Source organism: Zootoca vivipara, chromosome 1 (assembly GCF_963506605.1).
Source record: "Zootoca vivipara chromosome 1, rZooViv1.1, whole genome shotgun sequence".
In the NCBI taxonomy this organism is placed as follows: domain Eukaryota; kingdom Metazoa; phylum Chordata; class Lepidosauria; order Squamata; family Lacertidae; genus Zootoca; species Zootoca vivipara.
The window spans coordinates 77,671,769-77,699,068 of record NC_083276.1 but is presented as its reverse complement, the minus strand read 5'-3'; the positions used below and the strand labels follow the sequence as shown (position 1 = coordinate 77,699,068).

General features: G+C 42.4%; 1 protein-coding gene across 4 annotated transcripts in view; it reads right to left on the bottom strand.

Moving 5' to 3' along the window:
- LRP5 (LDL receptor related protein 5) overlaps positions 1-27,300 on the bottom strand; it is a 188,315-nt gene that overhangs the window by 51,842 nt on the left and 109,173 nt on the right. For all 4 annotated transcript variants that reach the window (XM_035130338.2, XM_035130349.2, XM_060276620.1 and 1 more), the window contains 3 exons: positions 18,233-18,430; positions 16,076-16,272; positions 13,358-13,489 (listed from right to left, as the gene is read on the bottom strand). In XM_035130338.2, the coding sequence (XP_034986229.2) occupies positions 13,358-13,489; positions 16,076-16,272; positions 18,233-18,430 (527 nt within the window). The remainder of the gene's footprint in view (positions 1-13,357; positions 13,490-16,075; positions 16,273-18,232; positions 18,431-27,300) is intronic.

The window sequence follows — 27,300 nt, the reverse complement described above, 5'->3', positions numbered from 1 at the left end:
AACACTGAAAAATGCAAGGAGGTGGTGATGAAGGAGCAACACTTGGGAGATTCCTTCTCTGATGAGGGCAACAGAAAATTCTGATACTCCTAATATATTCCCCCAAACATAACTTTATGAAGAAGCCACTCTTCGCATTTTTAAAAATATGAAGCCACTCTTCTCTATATAGTTGAAAATTCTTGTAGCAAACGAAATAAACCCAAAATCCAAAATGCCCCTTGTGCTAAGAGAACTTTAAGAGTTCGGCTGAGGTCATTTGTTGGATAGGTGTGCTGCATATAGATGCTACATACAATACTATGCCTCTAGGAAACAGCTATTGGCTGAGTTGACAAGTTTTGTGGGATATGATGTCTAGACGTTTTCCCGTAGCAAATATGCTAGCAAATGAAATCACATCCTACTCTTGTGAAACTTTTTAAAAAAATGTTTATATGAAAATTCAGTATGTTCTTCCTTTTGCAATGGAATAAAATTACATTTGAGACCTAACTGGGTTGTCTTCCTTTTTTCAATGTTAAAATATTACCCTTTGGGTACTCTAAAAATATTTTGCCCAACATTTGTAATACAGAAAATCATCTACTCTTGTTTGTCTACAGTTTCCACTGCACCTCTTGCCACCGTTATATCGCCTCCCAAAGGTGGACACCGGACTTTCAAATTTCAGCAGCACCTTGTGCAAAGCCAAAATTCCTCGCCTCTTATCTTCTGTTCTGCTCAATTTACTATGTCACAGTTGTGGCGCCCTGTGGCGCCCCCTGGGCCCGGTGCAGGAGAACTGGTTGTGCTGCTCTAAATCCACCCTTCCCTCTACCTTCCATCAAACATAACCCACCTGCCTGGAAATAGAAATCCCTCCAAGTGAGCTGTTTCCTCGCTTGGCCAGCTGCTGCTCTAAGCCACAGTGGAAGGGACCATTTTGAGGATACCTCTCTGCAATATCCTGTGCCCTTGGCTCTGGGGCAGGAGGGAGAGAGACAGTGCTAGACAGCAAGTAGCACAAGGGAAGCAGGAAATGGACGAACAGCCACTTCTATTCCTAGTTGTCTGAAGCTGGCATCCATGTCTCAACCTTTAGAGAGAGGTCTGGAGGGCCTTCTCTGCAGTGCCTGTGAGGGATCCCCTGTTTCCCACCCCTCACTGCTTTAACAACAGAGGCTCTCCCTGTGCTTCTCTACAAACAGGAGAAAAACCTCCAGTGTCCAAATTGGACTTGTCTCCAGAGTACCTCAGGCACTGCATTCGAAACCTATTGCCACCAGTGGGGTCTCCCTCCCTGGGATCCCTACTGCACAATGTGCCTCTCCCTTAGGCAACTATGTGGCTCCTTAGGCTTCGCTAACCAGCCCTTTGTATGGACAGGAGAAAAAGCAAACAGTTTCCTCTTCCACAGGAAAGCTTTGTTCTCCCCTCTTCGTCACACCTCTGAAGGTACTGAGACACTGCCGGGTCAGTGAACGTTTAAGCACATTTAACTTTATTATTTAACTTATAAACATGAATTTATTTGGTTCTTAAAAGCACATATCTTCTTTTTATATAACACAGACTTGTTAATACAGCTCCTGCATCCCTCTCTGACACTCTACTCTCCACAGCCAACTCCCAACTGCCAACCCCCAACTGCCATTTAGAATGCCCTCTAGCTCCGCCTCCCAGGGAACACCTGCCTATAATGGGAGTGATAGATTAACTCATGATGAACTGGAATCATCATCAGGCACTATTCCGCCACAACTCCCGTCTGTGGAATGCTCTCCCCAGGGGGGTTCGCCTGCCGCCTTCATTATACACCTTTAGGCACTAGGCAAAAACGTTCCTTTTTAACCAGACCTTTGGTTAACCTGATCAACATCCCATACCCTTTTAAAATGTGGCTCTTTTGGGGGGGGAATTATTGCGTTATTGCTTTTATTGTTATTTTATATACTATGATCTTTTTATGTGAACCGCCCTGAGACCTCCGGGTATAGGGCGGTATATAAATAAATAAATAAATAAATAAATAAATAAATAAATAAATAAAAATTGGGGGTTTTGTATGCTGAGCACAGACCCATACTTTGCCTATGAAAATTTCTGAGAGTGTAGGATTATCCCCGCCTGTTTGTACTGTTAAGATTTTGTACATATCATAACACAATTATGTTACAGTTTTATTTTCCTCTGCAGAAACACGTGAACTATCTAGACAGTTAGTGGGATATAAGTCGAAGAAAGCAGAAACCTTTTACAAAAATAACACTTGAATTCATAATACATTTCACATCTTTCAACTGCATTTTACTCCCCGCCTCCCTTGGGATAGACTTTTATTTATGAATAAAAACATTTCAATGTCAGTTTTTGATTCTATTAATCCCCTAAGCAGCTTGACAACAATTAAAGCACATAGTGACGATGAGGAGGAACTGTGATTTGGACAAAACTGGGGTGCCAGTCGCAGAGAGGATTCTGACACCATCGGCTTTGCAGGCTTGCAGCCTTGGGATGTTCCTGGATCTGCAGATGAACCTTGATTTTCAGGTTGCAACAGTGCTCAGGAATGCCTTTTTACGAACTCCAACGAGTTCGGAAGTTGCAGCACTTTTCTCCAGACTCTCACTGCATAATCATCCATGCTTTTGTAACCGTACAGCCAAAAAAAGTGGGCTGTTCAGGGGCAAGGAAATGGAAGGTGGGGGAAGTAGAAGGGCCTGTGTGGCAGGGATAGGGAAGCACATGGTCATTTGTACCCTGCCTCAGTAGCCCCTGATGGATTCTAAGCTAAGAAGACATAGCAAATAATACAGACCTAATTACTGGGCTAAGAAATGTATACAGCACTCTGAATAATGCAGTGCAGGGATGGGTAATTTATAGCACACATACCAGATGCAGGCTGCCAAGTCCCTTTTACAGCTTGTGGGCTGGCGGGAGCCGTCGCTGTGTGCAGTGCCTGAAATATCCCCCCGCAGGGTATGGCAGCTGACTGTGGCATTGCCACCTAAGCTCTGCAAAGTTATGTATAATCTCATAACTTTGAGAAAAGTCCAGGTGGCTCAACCAAACTGACAACAGGCACCACTGTTGCCATGACAGAGAGACATCAAGGCCTCAGAATGGGAAACAAAACTGCCCTGAAAGGCCTAATGGAAAACTGAAAAATAGCCTCTCTATAAAACAAGTTATATAATGACATGCCTCTTGCTGAAGCTTCAAAGAATCTGTGAAGCGTGCAAACACACACACACACACCCTTGCAAGAAATAGTATGGAGGAAATATTTATTCAAAAGCAAGAACTAAATGCAAGAATGTATGGATATCTGTTTACGTTCACAGTGGACCAGACAGGTGGTGCTTAATTTAATGGATGAGAGTAAACAGAATCATCATTGCCAGACTAGCTCAACTTCAACTGAAGAACTAGAAAGGGTAAACCATGTGTTAATATATGCAGACATCAATGTGCAGACAGGAATGGAACAGCTCAGAGCTTTTGCAAAGCCCCTTTGGATGAAATTGATTATCTGGTCCCATTTTGGTTTGGATTCAAGCCTGGTATGGCACCAAAATCACCTTGGTTGCTGGGATGGACGACCTCTGTAGAGAAAGACACATGGGGTGTGCAACGTTCTCATCTTTCCTTTACCTCCTGCCAGCATTTGATACAATCTACCATCGTATCTCACTGCACTGACTATGTGGGTTAGGTGGGTTAATTGGGCCCCCAAGCAATTTAGGGCATTAAAGGCGAGTAACAACACCTTGTACTGGTGCTGCAGGTAGACAAATTCTGCCCCTACCTGCCCTGTCTGCTCCACCTCATGGCACATCTGCCATGCCTTTTCCATTTACCCCCCCCCCATACACACACACACCAATGCAACCAGGTGGGGGGGGATGGGGAGCAACCAGGACACTTTTCTTCTTCAAATCTACACTTTCTGGACTATTACCCAACTCACGTCTAGCCTGTTGTGCTGCACACAGACTTTGAAGGAATACCAATGCTGAGTAATTTAAATTAAAAATGCTTTTTTTTGTGGAAAAGCAATGCAAAATACAAACTGAAGCACATTTCTGAAACACAGACCACATTCAACACAAGATACAAAATGCAGAAAGACAGAGGGTGACACAGGGGCACTAATCCTCAATTTAACCCGGGAAGAAGTACTCATCTGGGGCCTGACTCATCCTGAACTCAGACAGCTGTTGCTCTGACCTCTGTTCTCCAAGACAGCAAAGGCTGGATTCATGCTGCCTCCAACAAAGGTGAGCCAATGAATAAACTCTGCTTCCTTCATTAAGCAAGATTTTAAAAATAAAAAAAGGTTTTCATGCAATATAAAACAGATCAGAAAATGAATGCATTTCTACAATTAAGTGCATTCAACTTTCTCCAAATGAATTTCAAAGAAATTGTCATTTAACTTACCTTTCAAAGAATAAAAAAAAACTCAAATACAATCATTTTCCAGAACTGTAGTGTTGTATCCCTGACTTCTTGCTCACTAATAATTCATTCACACATCTCCATTTGTTGGTGTCCACACCACCACTTACAATGCCTTAATAGGTCCCCTAACCATGATTTGGGTGGCGCTGTGGTCTAAACCACAGAGCCTATGGCTTGCCGATCAGAAGGTTGGTGGTTCGAATCCCCGCGATGGGGTGAGCTCCCGTTGCTCGGTCTCAGCTCCTGCTAACCTAGCAGTTCAAAAGCACATCAAAGTGCAAGTAGATAAATAGGTACCGCTTTGGCGGGAAGGCAAATGGCGTTCCATGTGCTGCTCTGGTTCGCCAGAAGCAGCTTAGTCATGCCAGCCACATGACCCGGAAGCCAGTAAAGCAAGATGAGCGCCGCAACCTCAGCTGCGACTGGACCTAATGGTCAGGGGTACCTTTACCTTTAACCATGATTTGGTATTTAACATATTCCAAAAATTTCACCTTTCATTTAAATCAAAGGAAATGTGGTTCATAGAGCTATGGTACTAGTGATCATTGTGAAGAATTATACTACGAAAATGCAAGGCTGAAATTCACATCCCAAATGTAGTCAATTAGAGGCAGCATTTGGGGGGGGGGGTTTCACATTCCAAGTTAGCTAAGATTTTCCCACTGGCAATGGATTTTGAGACACCTGAAGGTCAGCTAATCCAAACCCCATGTCTTTAGGTAAAATTAACTGCATATAAAATAGCTTATATCACATCCAGATGCTTAAAAGTCTAAGTTCACCAGCTAATCTGGGCTGGTGCTGGAAAATTCCTTCCTGAGCCAAAACGGGAACCCAAAGCATTATTTAAGGCAATGCATATACACTTACTGTTTTTAAAAGTCTACGTCTACATCTATCAACTATTTGCCAGGGAAAAAAACAGGGAAAAGAATGTCTATGTAACACCATATGACCCACTTAATTAGCAAGGAAGGAAAAAAATGCATAAATTCCTTATGCTTAAAAGAGGGAGGCAAGAAATCTGAACTCTTCAGACTCAGCAGGCTGAAGTTACAATTTTTGTTAAAGCAACCAACCTTTTCCTTCTCCCACTTCCTCACTGTGCTACTAAATTGTCTTAACATTTTCTGTTTCCATTCCCGAAAATGTAACAGATCTTTTGTCAATCGATATGACAAAACTAACATCCACACAGGCCTGGACATTTTAATGAGCTGCATTTAGGAACACCTGCTCGGTGTAACTGAATTTGAAAGGAGAAACAAATCCACAAAACACAAGTGTTGGTCCATTTATCCTCCGTCCCTGAACGCTTCTCATTTTGTAGCTAATGAAAAACCATGCGGAAAGCAAGACAAGAGAGGGATGGTTTGTAACTGAGATAGCAGTCCCTTTAATCCATTAGGTTTACATTTTAAAATATCCTAAGTAGGTGTCGCACTTTCAGAGATCGCCGCTTTGTGCCACTATTAAAAATTCATGTTTCAGCTCTGAAAATGGCAGCTGCATTCTATTTACAAAATTAACTCCAATCAGAGTTGACAGCAGCAAAGCAGCCCATCTCACCAGCTCAACAAGAGCTGTTTGTCATTCTCCCCTTGGCCCACTTCACATTTGACAAGTGACAAGACATTTATAATACAGTAACAAATGCTCCAATTTATTCACCCAACCTAAACAAATGTAGACAGTGCTGGTTGCTGTTGCTAATCCATGCCAGAAAATGCCTTGCTATTCCTTTCCCATTTGTCTGTCTACTAATCAGACTGGAACAATGCTCTCTTGTGGGTGCCTAGCTAACCCTTTTGCTTCTCTCCCTCCACTGCTAACTTTTTACAGGCCCCATTTTATTGGGAGTGACCTTGGGGGTGGGGGAGTAAAGATTAGCAAATTCGAAGTAACTTTCATTGGAAAATCACACCTCCAATGAATACAGAACACATCCTAACTTTTATTAGAACCAAGCTGATTTTTAAATGCCATGCATAGATGAGCCACATATAGACCTGTTAGTTTCTGAAACAGATTAAGTTATCTGGCAAATTTCCTCTGCATATTATTGCGGGGAACATGATCAGGATATCATGTTTGCTACTGTGATTTGCTTTTTTGTGTTTTTATATTTTGAACCGCCCTGTGATCTTTGGGTAAAGGGCAGTGTAGAAATTTAATAAATAACAATTAGCCATACAGACTACAGAGAGGAAATTAACAGGATCATCGTAGGTGTTTTTATTTTACTCAAGTAAGGTGCATGGCGAATGCCACTATTACAAGATCTAACAGGGGAATTAAATGCCAAGGTCTATCATGATCTGTGAAACACCCTTCCTCAAAATAATACAACTTGTCCTTACTAACACATGGGGAAAATGGGCATATTCAACACTTCCAGTCAGATAAAGAAGCATCAGCTAATACAACTATTACAAGCACTTCCTTTAATAAGGAAAATTATTTATTACTATCTTGGCAGTGGTTTCAATATGATTATAAATACCAGAGTTTAATATAAAACTTCCATGTATTTTAGTGAATCCAGTCTTTCCATTAAAAAAAATGGGCAGACCCTTTATGAACCAAATATTCAGTAATTATCAGCACAAGTCCCTCTAATTCTAAAAAGAGGTATATTGCATGTGTTTATTTTCTCCACTAGCCACTACAAGCTTGATGCAAGTCTTGATTCTTCTTGGATTTTTGTGTGGAAAAAAACAAACCAAGCAAGCAAACTGGTTAGATGACAACTCATTAACAACCAGTTAAAATGCCCACAGCTTCCCTTTTGAGGAAGTGTGTAATAGCCCAGTTCAGACATTCCTATCTCAGTTTATTATGCCAAGATATGCCTAAACCTCCTGCTCCTACAGAGTCCTTTTGCTAAAGCTGCAATCACCAAGAAACCTGCAATTAATCAGAGTTTCCTGTTTTGTTCAAATCAGAAAGCAATGCTTACCAGCTTCAGAACAAGCCATGGTATTAAACTAACTTCAAACTGAAGTTTACTATCCTGACTTGTTCCAAAGCTGGCAATCAAAAATCAGAAGAAATGGAAAACTGTGGGTTATTAGAGACTCCTTAGTTTAAAAATGGTGAAGAGAAGATATAAGAGGCAGTGTGAGTGCATATCTCAACTTAATCAGCTGGGGTATGATTGCCTAAAATACAACCAATGATAACCAATTAACTCATGGCTGTGGCTCCAATACACTCTTCTCCACCCTGCTGCTTATGAAATAACACTAGAAGATTTACCAAAGCTTTCAGCAACTATACCGTTTTCTCGTTTGCATTCTTAACTAGACAAAAAAGTTATTTCTTCAAATAAATGGTATGTAGAGATAATCACTGCCTGTGTAACATCACATCAGCACAAGGACTTGTGTTTGCATAATGGAACTTTATTGGCTCTCCTCCTGCCCACTGGCAGAGGAAGAGGAGTGCAGGGGGAGCGGCAGCGCGATCCCGGTGGGGTGCCATTGCGGCTCCGCCCCTCTGTGCTGGGTGCCCTGCTCCTGCAGGTAGCGCACCATGACCCCAGGATGCGCACCAGCCCCGCCCTCACCTGCTCTCCATCACTGCTCCTGCCATGCGTCCCTGAAATCTGTTTTGGGAGTTACCCCAATCCTCCAGAGCAGTGTTTCTCAACCTTTTTTGGGCCACGACACACTTGTTCTATGAAAAAAAATCCTGCGGCACACCAACTCTGTGCCACCCTATATTTAGTTTAGTTTGGAGGGGAGACGTAAAGCATGCCACTGAAGAACTGCTGCGCGGTAGCCAGGCGGACCCACCAGGCGCAGAGCCTGCGGAGCGAGCAGGGACACGTTAGACGGCACGCACAGACCCCAGGCGGGCAGACATGGGCGCGCAGCTGCCGCCGCCTCCCTCCCAGCCGCCCCAGGCAGCCGCCGCCGCTCTGGCCCAGCGAAGGGAAGCCCTGCGCAGCCTTCCCCGCCTGCCTCCTCCTCCCCAGGCGGCGGCGCCGGCGGCGCCCTCTCTGGCCTCCGGCTGGATGCCGACTCTAAATTTTGCGGTGACGTACGGCGACGAGAAGGGCGATTTGCATTGTTATGTGCCTGGTGGCCGCCAATAGGCAGCGCTGACCCGCCGGAAAGGAAGCCGGCCAGGTCACGACGCGGGCGCTCGCCTCGCGTCGTGACCCGGCCGGCTTCCTTTCCGGCGGGTCAGCGACGTGACAATGCAAATCGCCCTTCTCGTCGCGGCACACCAGCCAGCGTCTCACGGCACAGTAGTGTGCCGCGGAACACCGGTTGAGAAACGCTGCTCCAGAGTATATTTGAGGAGGGTGTAGGGAGGGAGAGGAAAGGAGGGGATATTCTGTTGTGCAAGCGCAAATCCTTGTGTTGATGGAACACATTAGTCAGATACTGCCCCATAAAATTGCCATGGAACTACATGAAAGCTGCATTTCAATTCTGTACCAGAAAATATCCCACAAGTTCTGTACTGCACTTTGATACAGCATACAATGTTTTCTCTCATATGGCAAATATTAGCTTCAGGAGGAGATTTAAAACCAGAGGAAATGTGCAGGGCAAAGGATTTAAAAAGACACCCGCATAATGGCTCCATTCCAACATACATAACACAGACAGACAGACAGACAGACAGACAGACACAGACACGCACATGCACGCACGCACACACACATTAATTCCTGCAACATATTTAGTTGTAACCCTAAATAAAGAGGTGAATGAGAGAGTGCTGAAGAAATTTTATGTGCATAAATACTAATTCAAGGGCTCTGATTCTTTAAGGAAGCCCACAGTGACCTGTGCAGGTTGCATCAATGTGAGTTCAATTTGACATCCCAGCCATTTCTTCCCCTCTGAGTAATGGATTACAGCCAGCCTTTTGCCACCAAGGAGTTAATTAATAATAGCGGGAAAGCACGTGTGGACATGGCATAAGGCAGAGAGCCACAAAAGATGCAGAGCTTGGGAAAGAAATAATCCACAAAACTGAACCAAAAAGCCACATTCTTATGCAAAACCAGACTTCCTGTTCCCATCTCACTCCCCCTTCACCCCACTGACAGAAAGCCCTTAAAAGAATGTCTGGCCCAACAACAGAAAGGTGCTAAAGGTAAAGGGACCCCTGACCATTAGGTCCAGTCGTGACCGACTCTGGGGTTGCGCGCTCATCTCGCATTATTGGCCGAGGGAGCCGGCGTATAGCTTCCAGGTCATGTGGCCAGCATGACAAAGCCACTTCTGGCAAACCCTGAGCAGCACATGGAAACGCCGTTTACCTTCCCGCTGTAGCGGTTCCTATTTATCTACTTGCATTTTGACGTGCTTTCGAACTGCTAGGTTGGCAGGAGCTGGGACCAAGCAACGGGAGCTCACCCCGTCACAGGGATTCGAACCGCCGACCTTCTGATCAGCAAGCCCTAGGCTCAGTGGTTTAACCACAGCGCCACCTGGGTCCCTACAACACAACAGAAAGGTGCTAGCCATATAAAAAGTCACTCATTTCGGTATCCTTTTAGCCAACCTTCTAAATGCCCACTGGGGCAGTTTCCCGTTGCCAGGAACTCAAGGTCAATATGAAAGTTTTGAAAAGCTTGTCCCAAGCATTCAGGAACAGTTCCTAAAGCAATGAAAAGAGAGGTGCTTTTTATATATATAAAGGGTTGGGGAGATCCTTCCTACAATGCATTAGAGAGCATGCCAGTAACACAACTGAAGCAGGAGTAAGGGAACATGTCTTGCCCTTTAGCAGGCAGAAAATAAATTTGCAGCACTGTATATATGCCCCCACAAAACTAACTTATAGCAAAAATCACAGGGATTATGATGATGATGATTAAACATTTCATTAATCAGGATTGTATCCAAGAAAGTTATTGCGCCTCCAGCAATGGGACTTCCTCTCCTCCCCCCCAAGCTGCACTGGAGCAACCCTGGATACTCTGCGGCAAGCGCCGGAATCGCCAGAGTGGGGGTGTGTGTGTGTGCAGGGGGCACTCAGAGGAAGGAGAGGGAGATGAAATTCAATTGCACAAGCAGACTGTGAGTGAGTGACTTTGTTGGAAACAGCCCTCATGGTCCACAGCACAATAATTTTCACCAAGCAATGCATGTTGTGATACTTAGAATCACAGAACTGTGGAGTTGGAAGGGCCCAAACTGGTTGCCTAGTCTGGTCCAATCCCCTGCGGTGCAGGAATCACAGCTAATCTTCCAAGGCTTCCTGTGATATTTTTTGGGGGGTGGGGGGTGGGGTGGGGGCCGAAATCACATGTTATTCTGACATCCTGCAGTGCCAAAAGGGAAAGGCATATTCTGTCAGAGTCCCCTCTCCTCTCAACACAGGAGGGAGGCACCGAGGCTCCACCTCTTTCCAGTTCTTCTTCCCTTACTTAATTCCTACACGGTTAGGCATTTGCTCTTGGTAGCGCAGTTCTCCCATTCACAATGTCAGAATTTCTCTCGGGGAAAATGGCTACTCATCTATCATATGCACATATGAATGTGTTCCACTTTGTGCTGGTGCTGCTTCTGATGTGGTTGGGGTCCCCCCCCAAGGTGGGGTTACTGCAAAACATCTACAGAAAATCGTGCATTTTGTTGCAATAAAGGAGGAAGACACTTGCGTCAGGTCCAGAACAGCGAGATTTGCAACTAATGAGCCCCATCAATGGAAGCCACCACAAAGACTTTTGTTTGTTCAACAAGGCTTCTCCCCTCTGCCCATCTCCTCCCTGCAATTGGTTCAGGGGTGGGGGTGGCAGCAGAACACTCTAGATCAGGGGTCAGCAACCTTTTCCAGCTGTGGGCCGGTCCACCGTCCCTGAGACCATGTGGGGGGGGGGCAGACTATATTTTGAAGGGGGGGGAATGAACGAATCCCTATGCCCCACAAATAACCCAGAGATGCATTTTTAATAAAAGCACACATTCTACTCATGTTAAAAACACCAGGCAGGCCCCACAAATAACCCAGAGATGCATTTTTAATAAAAGCACACATTCTACTCATGTAAAAACACACTGATTCCCGGACTGTCTGTGGGCCGTATTGAGAAGGCGACTGGGCCGCATCTGGCCCACGGGCCTTAGGTTGCCTACCCCTGCTCTAGAAAAGCATCCACGTGGAGGAGAGGGGACAATCGTTCTGACTGACAGGCTGAATGACCGTAAATAATATGCTGAATTATTCCTCTTCTTAAAAAAAAATTCAATGGCAACACCAGCTAGGCCAGGGGTTCCCAGACTACGGCCCGGGGCCACATACGGCCCCTGAGGCTCTTTTATGCAGCCCCTGGGGACCCCCGCCGCCCGCTCTTACCAGCGCGGCTGCCCACTTCTGACCCGGAAAAGCGATGGAAATGGCTTGTGCGCAAACGTCATTTCCGGTGTACTTGCAGGTTGGAGGAGGCTTCTGTACATGCATACAAGCTATTTCCAGCACTTTCCAGGTCGGGAGTGTGCCAGAAATAGCGTTTGCGCATGCGCACGGTCGCACACTCCCGTGCCCACGCTCCCCCGCCCTCCACGCGATTGGCGTGGCGGGCATCCAGCCCGAAGCCGGGTAAGTTTGGGGGCCCCTGAGCTAGGCCATTGATAATTCACCTACTGTTATGCACACAATCCTCAACAGCCATGCCGCTAAAAAATCCAAGACAAAATATTTCTCTGTGTTGACCATTTCCCCTTAACCTAATTGAAGTTTAACTAGGGTTGCCATATTTCAAACTGTGAAAATCCAGACAAATGAGTTTTTTTGGCAAATTTGCAAAGAAAGAAAGAAAGAAAGAAAGAAAGAAAGAAAGAAAGAAAGAAAGAAAGAAAGAAAGAAAGAAAGAAAGAAAGAAAGCCAAAAACAACACTGCCAACGTGGGTTGCCATACGTCCAGATTTTCCCGGACATTTTGCCAATTTCCACCCGGACACTGCTTCCGACTGCAGTATTCTGGATATGTCCAGGAAATTCCAGACATATGGCAAGCCTATCTTAACATTAAGTCCAAAGCACTAGCGCTCACAATCCAAGATTCAGCAAATTTCTCTGGCACATTTCTCTCAAACATAACACACACCATTTCTGGTTTTCCAAAACCCATGGACTGGGTCATTAAAGACCATATGCTAACTTATCCTTATGGACACTTAATATATACTCTTCCATACTTTGCATTCTAAAACCAGAAGTTCTAAAGCAGCCCTAAATTTGAGAGAAATACAGAGTTTTTGTAATGCATGAATGCTTTAACGAGGGCGTGCTCACAAATTAACATTCCAAAATGGTTGCTTGCATCCAATTTTTGTTCCCTGCATACATTAGGAGGAGTTGTAAAAGAGAAGAGGAGGGAGAGAAGCAGCAATAATAGTGGAATGCATTTTTTGTGGAAATACAAAATTCTCTTCTCATGCTTATAAAATTTGATGTGGTTATATATTTACTTCTATTGCCTCCATACTTTAGGCTAACCTTGAATTCAGTAATATGTAGGCATATTCTATGGACTTGGGACTGAGCTCTTGCCAAGTAAATTAATTTCAACAGCAGACTTCAAATACATACATAAAAGACCCTGAAATGGGGAGGGAGGGAAAAGCTTGGGATACAGAGAAGGAAGAGCAATACACACAGAGAAAACACTACTTAAATAACTTCTCTATATACATCAGAAGTAGCTAATATGACCCCTTTCATCTCCCATCAGTAAGTATGGCTCTGAACACTGGCCATACTTACTGTCTGGGGCTGGTGTGAGTTCTGGTCCAAAAACATGTGGATGGCACCATGTTGGCTACCCTTGTTGAAGACAAAGAAGGAATTAACTTGTCCACACCAATCTTAAAGTGTCTCAGTCTTCTGGTACTCTAGAACTCTCTTGAGCAACAATTTCTCTGGCCATATTACTTACCCGCTTTGCAGGTCCTGCCATCTTCTTCAAGCTGGACTCCAGTGGGACAGTTACAGCTGTAAAAGGGGTCTCTTGGAGATAACAGGCACAAATGGGAGCAGCCCCCATTATTATCTTCACAGGGTGTATGAACTTAAGAAATCAGAAAAGAGAGAAGAGCATTTTACATTTTTCCAGAATGCTGAGGAGCTTCCATTCTCTGAGGTAAGCTAAAAATAAACATTTCTCCCCCAGAAGTATCCTGTTCTTAAGAACTCTGAACATAATTTAAATATATATACACTTGTTTTTTACTGTATATTACATTTTGTAGAACACATCTTTCCTAAATTTTAAGAAGAATGTGCAAGACAGGAATTTAATGCTACATGATGAGGTTTAGAAAGATATCTAGAGTAGCAATTCACACAGTGCATGTGTACACACTGACTTCGCCTGAGAAAATCCCTTTTAGGTTGCCCACCCACCTTCAAAACGTAGTTTAGAAACTAGGTACAAAAGTTGTTTCAAGGCAAACTGTGGCTGGAATGCACGATGCAGCTTCCCTTTAAAGAAGACTCGAATTCAGCAAATTACTCGTACGAGATCAGAAAGTAGCTAGGGAATTCTGTGGAGCAACTCCTGAAAATGTTGTAGAAGCTGCCAGGAGCCTTGTAAGCATGAGGAGAATGATCCCCTGCCACAGTGCCAGGACTGTTAAAGAGGTTTCCTGTGGCAGCTTTAAAACTCCACTTGCAGAACACAACTTGTATTAGTACCAAACACAATTGTAGCAAAGCACATAAATCAGTCTCCCCCCCCCTTCCGCATACACATATTCATAAGGCCAAACAGTTTTTAAGTTGTGTTTTGTTAGAGTTGATATTAACACCTCCTGGAAATAATCTCCTTGGATTATGGCAACAAAAAGAAAGGCAGCCAGCAATACAAAAGGGGGTAACAATTCAAGTGTGCCAAGAAAATCAGACGCCAATATTCTGTGCACTCCCAGATTACCGCTGCCTTGTGCGTGGGCCATAATCAGACCAGCAATATTCAAGAACCATTTGGGGGGAGGTGGAATCCAAATCCGATCCTAGTCAAGAGACAATGGCATCTCAGCTATTTCTAGGAGATGGTATCTCCATATGTACCAGGTTTTCCTCGCTACTGGCCAGAAATACTGTGACCCAAGGGCGGGACATTCCCTCAGCTGAGAGAAATGTCAAGAATTTCAGAAAGCATCACACAACCCCATCTGGAACGCTAGGGCGAACTGTAGCAGTGCACATACTCAGTGCATTTTAGTGGAGTCTTGCACCTGTTTCTCGGCTAGAGCAGATCTTAAATTCTTTTGTTTACTCCACGGTGCTTTGCTGTCAACCTATCCTCCCTTTTCAAAGTACAGCCAGTACCACATCCAGAGACCAAATATTTCAGGTTTATTAGATTCAGGACCCAAGGGTCTGCTAATACTTATCTCTAAATCATGAGCTTTTTGTGTGCTTTCCCAATAGTTAGCATCTGCAAACTACAATATTCTGAACAATGCAAAGGCTGCAAAACAAGACCAGGGTGTACCATATGTTCCATTTTTATTTTTATACAGAACTTCCACTGATGAAAGATAGAGGCTCCATCTACGTGGATATTTGAGCTCCTAAATCAACTGCTGCAAAGTTTCTCAATAGCTATGTTGATACCTGCCATTAGTAGTATTCAAAGTGGAAAACAATTCCTTAGAACAACCTGTTTAAAGAATGGCTGAGGTGGTACTATGAACTTCAGCAATCAATTTTAGATAAAAGCCTGTATAGAGGAGCAGGAAAAAAGCTTGGAAATATCTTCAGAATAAAGAAATTCTATTTATTTGATTACAGGTAGGTAGCCGTGTTGGTCTGGGTCGAAGTAAAATAAAAAAATTCCTTCAGTAGCACCTTAAAGACCAACTAAGTTTTTATTTTGGTATAAGCTTTCCATAATAAACTTAGTTGGTCTTTAAGGTGCTACTGAAGGAATTTTTCTATTTATTTGACTTTGCTTTCTAGCATAAAGACTAGGAATCACCTGCATTAGCAATTTGTGCCAATCTTATCTTCTGCTGTTCTGCTCCAAAAGGTTACTTAGAAATTCACTGCATCCCCACAATAATTAATAATTATAATTAACTGACTATACACTGTTGCCTTTCTAGGCTCTGCATTTGGTAATCATTTGTATGGCTCTAGCTTGTCTGATCCCTCTGACATCAAAGCAGCTAAGCCAATGACAGGCAACGAAATTGTGACATCACCACCTGCAAAGCCGCTTTGAAACATCCCTGGCATCAAGAGGCGGATCAAACTGAAGAAGTTACTGAAGAAGTCTAGAAGTCAAAGGATGAGATGTTGCGTGCAGAAGAGCTTCAGCTTGCTTCTAAGCAATTCTGAGCTTGTTGGCTATATACCGTACATGCTAGTGTTCAGTAAACATAGAGGCAGAAACACAGCTGAAAGCACCATGGCACGTAAAGTCTGTCAAATCCAGTATTTGAGGACATGATAGTTAAAACTCACACAGCCAGGCTCAATTACTGCCTAACCTGCTATTCATTCACAATGCTTGCTAACATCTGCATCAAAGAGATGAATCATTTATGTTCTCTCTCTGAAGTTCCTGGGTGTTCTCCCAAAGTCCCAGATTTAAAACCACACCCACTCCACATGCCTAAACTACAGCAAATAATTGTAGGAAACGTACAATACGGCTGCCTTTCAGGGCTCAAAACCTGGATATCCATTGGCGAGTACAGCGCACTTAGTATTTCTCTCCTTTTCTCTCCGGTCCTTTTGTTGCAGGCATGAATGGAGCGAGTCTGCCAGTCCGTCCAGTACAAAGTATCCCCAGCCAGCGTCAGTGCAAATGGGTGTGTGAGGCTACCTTCCACAACTTTTTGCCTAGATTTGTGGGAGGAAAAGCATTTTAGTTGCCATAACCATTCCATGAGCCAAGATGTGAGCTCCTTAAAGGCTTCAGTCAAGATTTAAATAAAAGACAACTAACTTCTATAAACAGCAGCACATCAATTCACCTAGAGCAGCGATGGCCACACTTGGCCCTCCAGATGTCTTGAGACTACAACTCCCATCATCCCTAGCTAACAGGACCAGTGGTCAGGGATGATGGGAACTGTAGTCCCAAAACAACTGGAGGGCCAAGTTTGGCCATCACTGACCTAGAGCTATCCCAACCATACTTCAACCCTCTCTGCTGAATCATCACACATGCAAAAATATATACATTAAGGCTGGAGGGGGGGGAAGCACATGGGTGCAACCATTTTTCTAAGCCTTCAAACACCTTGCTCTTTTTGTAGCAATAACTAGTTCCAGCTGATTTCTGTTACAGTGAATTCAAACCAATATGCAGAATGCAAATTGCTCTGGAACACCATCAAGCCAGTAACAGAAGCAGGTGACTGTGGCAGCCTTTGCAGCATAAAAGATTTGCTTCTTTCAAGCTTATTTAGCACTACTGGAACTAAAGCACACTCGGACATGAAAAGAGCCTGTTTGTATTTTCCATTACTGCTCTGAAATAATTTATTAGTTTGTAGTACAATATGAAAAGCAGCTTCATTTCCTGATGCAAAGGAATTAAATTGAGTTGACCACAAAACATGGACATGTACTGCACAATGTTCAATGCCCAAGACTAGGGAATTCTCAAAAGAGCCCACAGGGGAAAATCTAGAGTATCTCAAACTAAGTGACAGCAATGCATACCAGGAGGAGCAGACAGAAATTATGAATCTAAATATTTTTACACCATACAGGGCCACTATCCTTGCTTAACGCAGTGGTCTTGAGGAGGGGGAGAGGGCGCCCAATATCCATAGCTGCCAAGTTTTCCCTTTTCTCGCGAGGAAGCCTATTCAGCATAAGGGAAAATCCCTTTAAAAAAGGGATAACTTGGCAGCTATGCCAATATCACACTTGCTTCCTGGATCCTTTCAACATATCTCTTAAGCGTGTGATACAAGTTAACTGCTAGTTGTTGCTTTTTACATTTCAAGTGGCAAAATATGCCAATTAGATGTTCTGAACTATAGCAACATTACTTTATGGCAGCATTGTTGTTGTTTTTTTGAAAAGCAGCCCACTGTCAAACATAAAGGTAAAGGTAAAGGGACCCCTGACCGTTAGGTCCAGTCGCGAACGACTCTGGGGTTGTGGCGCTCATCTTGTTTTATTGGCCAAGGGAGCCGGCGTACAGCTTCCGGGTCTTGTGGCCAGCATGACTAAGCCGCTTCTGGCAAACCAAAGCAGCGTATGGAAATGCTGTTTACTTTCCCGCTGTAGCGGTACCTATTTATCTACTTGCACTTTGACGTGCTTTCGAACTGCTATGTTGGCAGGAGCTGGAACCGAGCAACGGGAGCTCACCCCGTCACAGGGATTCAAACTGCCAACCTTCTGATCAGCAAGCCCTAGGCTCTGTGGTTTAGACCACAGCGCCACCCAAGTCAAACATATCTTCCTTTAAAAGAGCAAGCACCAGTAAGTCTAAACACAATGAGTTTTTATTTTCAGATCAAAATTTGTATGGTTTGATGATGAAAAACCTTTACAGTGGTACCTTGGTTTGCATACGTCTTGGCTTGCATATGTTTTGGATTACAAACACGTCAAACCGGAAGTGTGTGTCCCGGTTTGCAACCTTTTTTGGATTACAACCCATTTTTTTTTGTTTATGAACAAATGTTTTTTGGATTACGCCCCATTGCCATTGGCATAAGTGCGCCTTGGGTTACAACCTGTTTTGGTTTACAAATGGACCTCCAGAACAGATTATGACAGTTTGAGAAACCTAAAATTTATGTGAGGAGGAAAGAACACAAACACACATGCCACATACCTGAAAGAGCCGTCCAGATTCGCTCTGTGAATGAAGCTCAGTTTTGCATCAGCCCAATAAAGCTTTTGTTCCTCAAGATCTATGGTGAGTCCATTAGGCCAGTAAATGTCAGAATTCACAATTATTTTCCGAACACTGCTGTCCATTCCAGCACGCTCTATTCTAGGCGTTTCCCCCCAGTCTGTCCAATACATGTACCTAGAAAGTATTAAAAATACAAGTGTTATGGTGACGGAGCAAACTCCTGAAGTTCACGTGCCTCTGAAATCTAAAAGGAAAAACCGCCAGAATATCAATTTTTTTAAAAAAAAAAATTAAAACTTGAGCACCATCTGTTTAAATGTTATACCTTAACTGACTAGATCTAGAACAAAGTGAGCAACCTGCAGGCCAACTTGCAGCCCTCCACTTCCTTCAGTATGCCGCCTCCTCCAAGAAAGGTGACCATAGATCCTGATAATGTTGCCTACCCCCTGATCTAGAAGGTAAAAAAGGATTGCCTAGAATGCCCTGAAAACTGGACTTGAAAACTGTATCTTACCCCCCCCCCCAAAAAAAAAACTCTGTTTGCACAATGGCTCTGGTGGAACCTCTAAGCTTATATTAGCACAGATTTCATAAGATGCAAATAGCTACATTCTGCACTCAATCTTTCAATCTACAATTTTATTCTCAGTGGCGTAATATATAAGCTCTTCCATGTAACACAAAAATTAATATTGCACCTGATTAAATAGAAGAGTTGAGCAACAACTTATTCATTATGCACTTCTGGCAATTAATCAGAGACAACTGAGCCAAACTGATAATAGCACAAGAACCTACCGGTAGTTTATATATGCCAAAGAATACAGGTGCAATGGATACAAATTATATACAAACAATAATCCCTGTGCATCACATTTCACATCTAATTTTATAGTAGTAAATTACTATTACTAGGCAGCTTGCTGACATTAAGGATACAAAGATAAATGTACTGTATACTAGCAATAAATTCATGCTGAGGCTGATTTCACACCCTTCCTCTTAACCTTAAGATACCACAGCTATGCAACAGGGGACAATATACTTTCCATTCAGGAATCAAGTGCATAGACTTTTAAAACCTTAAAAAAACAACAACCCAGGAGTGCTATTCCACAAAAAGGGTGATTTCTCATTTGTTAGCATGTGTTCCTCCGAGATACAGAGTGAATAGATAGGTGCAGAAAGAACAACTACTCTCTAAAAATTAAACAGGTCAGGAAAGGAAAAACAAACTCTGAGAAAATGTAAATGATTCCTAGGCTGTTTCAAATTTTCAACTGGAGGATCACCAATAGACTGAAGGCAGACACTTTGCTAAGTCCAAAAGTGAATGTGAATAATAAAATCCCCAAGTTCCTTCTATACAAAAATAATTTCCTCTCCTAACAAAACAAGATTCATCTACTCAGCATACAAGAATATAACATAAACAGCAAGGCTGTTAATTTCATTGTACACAGGTTGTACATTGACAATAAAGGTATTATTATTATTATTATTATTATTATTATTATTATTATTAAAGGCCTACTTCACTGTTTTGTTTTCCTTACAGTCAAGCATTAGATGAGGAAAAACGTTGTTGTTTTAAAAAATCAAGGACTACTTAGGTCCTGTGAAGAAAAATTCACCAACTACTTAATCTTTATACTCATTGTTGGCATATTGAGGTTGTGGCCAAATCAGCTCATGAAGCTTTCCAGAAGGTATTGTTTAAAAGGCCATACAATGGAATGCTAGGTAAACACACCAAAGTGTTCCTAGCTAAGGTCAAGCATTCCCAAAGACAATAGGAAAATCAAAACATAATACCAAATCCTACACAATTTATGCAGCTATTGTAGTCTACTTACAAGTTGCGATCCAAAGTGGATAAAAGAGACAAGATAAAGGCATTACCGTTTGCTATGGAAACACTGTCATTAAATACACGGGGAAACAATGCTAGTAAATGCTATTGAAACGGAAATAACATGCCAGAGGAGCACACCTATTAAAACAGGTCCCGTTCCCCCCACCCCCCCAAAAAACCCTGAGAAACACACTGAGAAAAGCCAGGGCATTCTGGAAGACTGACATAATCACAAATTTAGTTAAGCAGTATGGGGGGGAAATGCCAACTGAGAGTCTTTTGAAAGCAGGGCCATAGTTAACTACTGAATTATGCCACTAGTGAAGGAAAGAGACACAAGGAGTACAACATTTATTTGTATTTTTTTTAGATGTCTATCCTGTTATTAAGGGCATCTACCCTCCAAAAGGCAACTTTTAGATGCCTACTATCAACAAGGACAGAGCATGAATAACTCCCCCCCCCCCCGCCCAGCTCTTGTGAAACTGGTCTGCAATAGGGCAAACAAGTTCCACCAGAGGAGCCATGAATAATTTGCAATCAAATCCACTGTCATTATAAATGTCCTTCTGAGTGCAGATGGATTTAAATGTTGCACAAGTGTTTGTTTTTTCTAAATCGATGTTGATTTTTCAGATGCAGTCAATCCTTGCAAGGCTCAACCCAGTTTGTTACTTCAGCCTTTGAAAACAACTCTTATTTCTGATTAACAAAACATTAGATGTATGTATCTTGTTGGAATGCTGAAAGTGGTTCATGTGAAAGATTACTGTGTCAATGAATCGAAGAGCCAAAGATACATCTACAAAGCGACAAAGGAATTAGAAAAACACTTGGTGCGAATAACCAGTATTTCTATGAGCAAGTTCCAAAAATACACCACATGCCATTAAGCTACCCCCATGAAACCTGGCACACAGAAACTCATTAGTTCATCTAAGGGAAATGGGAAAATGAGATGGAAGATAACATTTTTGCTTCATGGTAGTTCAAGCAGAAGAACTGGAACTTTTGGCACATAAATCAAGGGAGTTCTGATAGCCTTTAGCAGTTTCACTCCAGGAAAGGCAGTTGTGTGAGCAAAGGGCAATGACACCGCTTTCCCCAAGGACGGATATTTTCCTGCATAGCTCCAGAACAGGCAGGATAATTGTTCTCTTGCACAGGGAATTGTCCCATACTGTCTCTTCAAACCCCCCAAATCACCTAACACAATTTTGCAAACAACTGTGTGACAGATTCCACTAATGCATGTGCAGATTGATCTTGGGAAACATACATGGAAGTATAGCCACGATGCCATGGGAAGCATTTGTAAATAGAGAAGCTCCTACATTAAACCAAAGTAGCATGGGCGTACCCAGGATCAAAACTAGGGGGGGCACACCCCCAGCCACGCCCCCAGCCACCCAATTGGCTGGCTGGCAATGAAGTGGCCAGGATCCGTCCAGGAGGCATGGTCAACATCCACACACCCCAGAGGAAAGGGGGCCATTTCCAAGGCAGCACACGGAGCCACCAGCGCTTGCACTCCTGCCTCGCCCGCTCCTTTAATGGCAGCGGTGACTAACACGAGGCAGCAGCATACTTATTGTTGTTTAGTCATTTAGTCATGTCTGACACAAATGACATGGTACTCCAGAGCTAGGAATCCACACCTCTCGCCAGATACAAAGTGTCTTAGCATTTTAAATTGGAAATCCCTGAAAGGATTATTCAAGCAGATAAGCCACAAACAAAATTCTCATCTTTATTTATTATTTAGGATGCACCAGGCACTGTATAGATATTTTAAAAATACATTGCAGAGTTATTGCCTACAGACTCGCAATCTTTTTTTAAAAACAAACAAACATGAGAAACAGAGGGGAATTGCTCAAATTTTGCCCAAACTGGGAAAGAGTGAAAGTTGGATATTTCAGTTGGTAGAGCATGAGACTCAATCTCGAGCTCCATGTTGGGCAAATGTTTCCTGCATTGCAGAGGTCTGAACTAGATGATCCTTGTGGTCCCTTCCAACTCTGCAATTCTACACTTCTATGATCCCATGAAGGAAAGCATTCAAATTAACCTAGAAATATGAAACAAAACAAAAGAAATCCAAGCACTACATCAAGAGGGAAATGCATAAGAGGAGCTAGGAGTTTTTAATAATTTTTACAATGATACTGAGAAGAAGCCAAGTGAATATTTAAAGGAAATTGATTCCACTCATAAGAGTCCAAAATAAAATAAAAAAGACTCAGAGAGAAAAAACAACATGAGTGTGAGGGTTTAATAAGATTCATGTGTGGTGAAATGGAGGGACCAAGAGAAGAGACAGAAACAAACAAAAACAGAAAATTACATTTGATAGAAAATAGGGGAAGTCAATGAGGGAAAACAAAATAGGTGTACCAAATTATTAATGTGTAAAAGAAGTGGGATTAAATGCAAGAATCAAGAATAGTATCAGTAAGTGTTATCATACTCCCCCCTCCATGTCACTTGACTCATTCGGAGGAGACATGTAAGTTTTGGGGCGCGGATGGGGGAATGTAATTGATATTAATTTAAGTATAGCAAGCAATATCCTAATCCTGCATTGTAATTTTGGAATTATTGAATTTGGGCTGTAGTAGCCTCCTTTGCTATCATTTTTGTTCTTTTTGTTTTTGTAACTGTGTTAAGCTGAAAAAAAATAACCAAATCACTTGTGTTGGCATTTTGTTTTTGTTTTTAAAAAGGAGGCAAGAAGGTCTAAAGTAAAAAAAACCAACAGGATGCCTGTCGAACAATGAAGGCACTTGAATACACTTTGTCCCACCAGTGAGGGGCACAGAATAAAGATACAAGAAATTTAATGCACGTATACTATTAAGGAACAACTGCTTTGGGTTTCCAAAATTGAGTTCATATAATATCAGTAACCATACATATTAAGCAACCTCAGGATAATCATAACTACATTATGGTTTACACATCTGCAAGGGGGTGGTAGGTTTTAAATCAAAAGCTGGAGCAAGATGAAAGCCTAAGGCTGGGATCCAAAGAGTTACATTAGTAATGCCATGTGGGATTTTTTTATTTCCTTCCTTGAACAGCAGACTTTCACCAGAGCTTATCAAAATCTGCTTTTGAAAGTCACCCCCCCTCGCCAACTTTCAAAAGCAGTTTACCATGTGTCAATGGGGGTCTGCAATTCAAGAAACCTAATGCCAAAGTCTTGGATACATGAAATCCATTCTGCACATCACTGGATCCCAGCCAAGGAGCACCACATGGTAAGTCCTTTAGCAATATGGTAATTTGCCACTGCGAAAGGCTGGACTGAATGAATCCCAAGACGGAATTAAGATTGCCAGAATCTTAATCTTAAACAACCTCAGATATGCTGATGACACAACCTTGATGGCAGAAAGTGAGAAGGAATTAAAGAACCTTTTAATGAGGGTGAAAGAGGAGAGCGCAAAATATGGCTTGAAGCTCAACATCAAAAAACCTAAGATCATGGCCACTGGTCCCATCACCTCCTGGCAAATAAAAGGGGAAGAAATGGAGGCAGTGAGAGATTTTACTTTCTTGGGTTCCATAATCACTGCAGGTGGTGGGTGACAGCAGTCACGAAATTAGAAGACACCTGCTTCTTGGGAGAAAAGCAAAGACAAACCTGGACAGCATCTTAAAAAGCAGAGACATCACCTTGCCGACAAAAGTCCGTATAGTTAAAGCTATGGTTTTCCCAGTAGTGATGTATGGAAGTGAGAGCTGGACCATAAAGAAGGCTGATCGCCAAAAAATTGATGCTTTTGAATTATGGTGCTGGAGGAGACTCTTGAGAGTCCCATGGACTGCAAGAAGATCAAACCTATCCATTCTGAAGGAAATCAGCCCTGAGTGCTCACTGGAAGGACAGACCCTGAAGCTGAGGCTCCAATACTTTGGTCACCTCATGAGAAGAGAAGACTCCCTGGAAAAGACCCTGATGTTGGGAAAGACTGAGGGCACTAGGAGAAGGGGACGACAGAGGACGAGATGGTTGGACTGTGTTCTCGAAGCTACGAACATGAGTTTGACAAAACTGCGGGAGGCAGTGGAAGACAGGAGTGCCTGGCGTGCTCTGGTCCATGGGGTCACAAAGAGTCGGACACGACTAAACAACTACAAATTTGACACTGCACCAACCAAAGGTATGTGTGTAAACAGTACCTCACCAGTCCACCGGGGGGGGGGGGTGCGGAGAGCTTTTGGTCTCTCATCTCTTCCAATTTCCTGGAGTTGTTGAGGTAAAAGGACTACACATCAGCCATACGAATCTCATTGTTCTAGATAATTTGTTCATGCCAACGTCAGATTATAATCAAGACATCTGAAAACATTATGGTACTGCAAATATTGGCCTGGTTCGAATTTAAACCATAGGCTAAAACAAACTATTGTTTAATGTGAATGAGCAGTACACTAGTGCATGCTGCTCAGAAGTTTACTGATACTCCTACTACTTGTCATGTTGTCCAAAACTGGTTCGATTCCCTCCAGAAGCAATAATAACCAAGGTCTCTTCAAGGCTTACTGTTTGTTGTTTGGAGAAAAACCAAACCACAAGCCCAGGTTTAGATGGCACGAGAAGCAGACTCTGGCTTGTTTTCTCTGTGGCGAAGCAGCAGTAGGAGTTGGGAAGGAATGATGCCGGAAATTTTTACATGAAAGTGAAATTTTAAATTTGTTATAAATTATGGCTTAATGTTACATGCCATTGAAAGCACAGAGTAAAAAAATACTGCAAAAGAGATTTTGTGGTGTAAGTGGGTGGTAGAATGTTGAATGGTATTGATCCAGCTCTGCATGCAAATTCCAAGCAAATTGCCAGAAGAACTTCATGGAGAATTATGATTGCTCTACATTTGCACATGAAAAATAATAGTACTTTAGCAAAAGATTCCCCACCCTGGACTAAAAAATGTTTGTTCACAAAAAAAGAGCATGTTTCTGTGCTAATTGACTTGTTTGGGTTTTGTGGGTTTTTGTTTATTAAAAAATGTCTTTTATTACACTATATTTCCTCATAATGAACTTCAAATTTCCAGCCACCATAGCAAAATTTGAATTCCAATCCTTTAAAAAGAACAGCACGGGTGCTCATATCAAAAGTTTTCCACCAAAATCTAAAAGGTCAAGTGTTAAATGTCTACAACTAGAGAACTGATCTATTTTTGAAGGTGCATTGCAGGTATTTTCTAAGCACCCAACAAAAAAAGATATTTTTGTTTCATACATATAGAGATTAAGACAGTAAAAATCGCAAGCAACTTATTCAGTCTTGTGTTGTAAATGCCCCCTGATGAATTCTAAGATTACTATGCTACGTTCTGTCTTTCACAATAAAGAAATACAGATTAGTACTCTTGACTAGGCAAATAACTTCTAACAGTAGGAGTCTTGCATTCACAATCTACCATGAATTGTTGATTGGCCGGGGAAACCCAGCCAGAATGGGAGGGGGTATAAATAATTAATAATAATAATAATAATAATAATAATAATAATAATAATATGAACAGCACAAGTAGAGACAACTGAGAAAAAGTGAGACAGAATGAAACAATTGCTGCAAAATAAAATCTGACCAGGATGTAAACTTTGATCTGGAATTCCTACTGTTAAGAAACTACAGTAATGAAGAAAAACAGATATTCCGCTCATGTATAATTGTTTTGTCAATATGCTCCCAACATGCCTTTTGAAAAAGATAGGAGGGTGGCAAGAAAGCATTGGGAAGCCACCATAATCACAAACAAGGCCCTGATTTTATTTGTGGGGAGGTGCCAACTTCCAGCTCCAGGCCCAGTCCCCCCCCCCACTTTCAGTCTGGGGTTGCCCTTGGCTGCTCCTATAAATGGAGCTGGAGCAAAAGATCACATGTTTGAAAGAGGTCATCCTCTCAAATTCAAAAACAACTTTATAAAACATTTGAGTAATAGGGGAAGGCAAATTTAGAAAATAAAGTATACTTTGCTGAACAGTAACTTAATCTCTACTACTCACTAGCTATCAAACCATTTTTATAAAAGGACAAGAGAACTTGCCCTTCACATTTATATCACAACCATCGTATCAAGAGGTATTAAATAAGTTAAAACAAGCATCCCTTATCTCCTACACAGAGGAAATTTCTAGTAACCAGCAGCACAAAGCACCCACCAAACAGGACACCAGACTGAAAAATCTCCTATACTTGGCACAGATAAATGACAAATGTTATGGATAGCAATGTGAGCCCAATTAGCGGGAAGAGTTATGAACATCCCCCAGTCAAGTCATAGAAGTAACAGTACAATGACGCAAAGGGAAAGAGGTACCGGTAGCTTCAAGTTGCTGCTTAAATTCCTGCTTCCATGGCCTCATGAGACATTTCTAAATGCACCTTTTACAATTCCAGTGTCTTCCCCACACATAACACTCCCATGTGTCCGATATCTAACTGGAGTGGGAGGTGTGTTATGGGATTCCCTACTAAGGAATGTAGGAACCCTTCTCCAAGCATCCTGCCTCTTCTTGAAAGCATTATAGTTAGGCTGATTAATTTTAATGAGACGACTCTCAGTTTTAAGATTGTTTTGCCTATGACCAGCCTCTGGGTGTTGTTAGCTTTGGTGATGTAAGCTGCACTGAGCACCGTTTTTAAGGCGGGATATAAGTATTTTAAGTAAACCAAACAGTCAAAATGTATCATTCCTCAGAAACCTGTCTGGAAATTGAGATTAGCAAATCCCTGAAGCTAAAGATCTAAATCTTTACAGTCTTGGCTATAAAAGCTAATGGCGCTACCATCTAGCTGTTAATGGATTCCCTTATACTCTGTATTTGGGCAAAGATTCATATGAGAGCTTACATAGAAGAAACACACAGTTCACTTAATTCTTGTTCATAAGCAAAGCTTTCCATCCCAAAAAACCAAGCATGCAAATTCCACAGCAAGATGGTAATCCATCACAGGCCTTTTAAATACTTACGTGAAAATGCTTCTTGATTCCTGCCATTATATCCCACATCTATAAACACCAAAACCTTTATAAATAGTAGGTACAAGGCAGGATGGGAAACTGTATTGGACAAAAGACTGGCAGTCACTTCTTGGGTCTTTTCTTTAAGGACTCTTTAGCTCAAATTAAGGTCTCAGAGCCAGCACAAAATGCAATTATGTCAG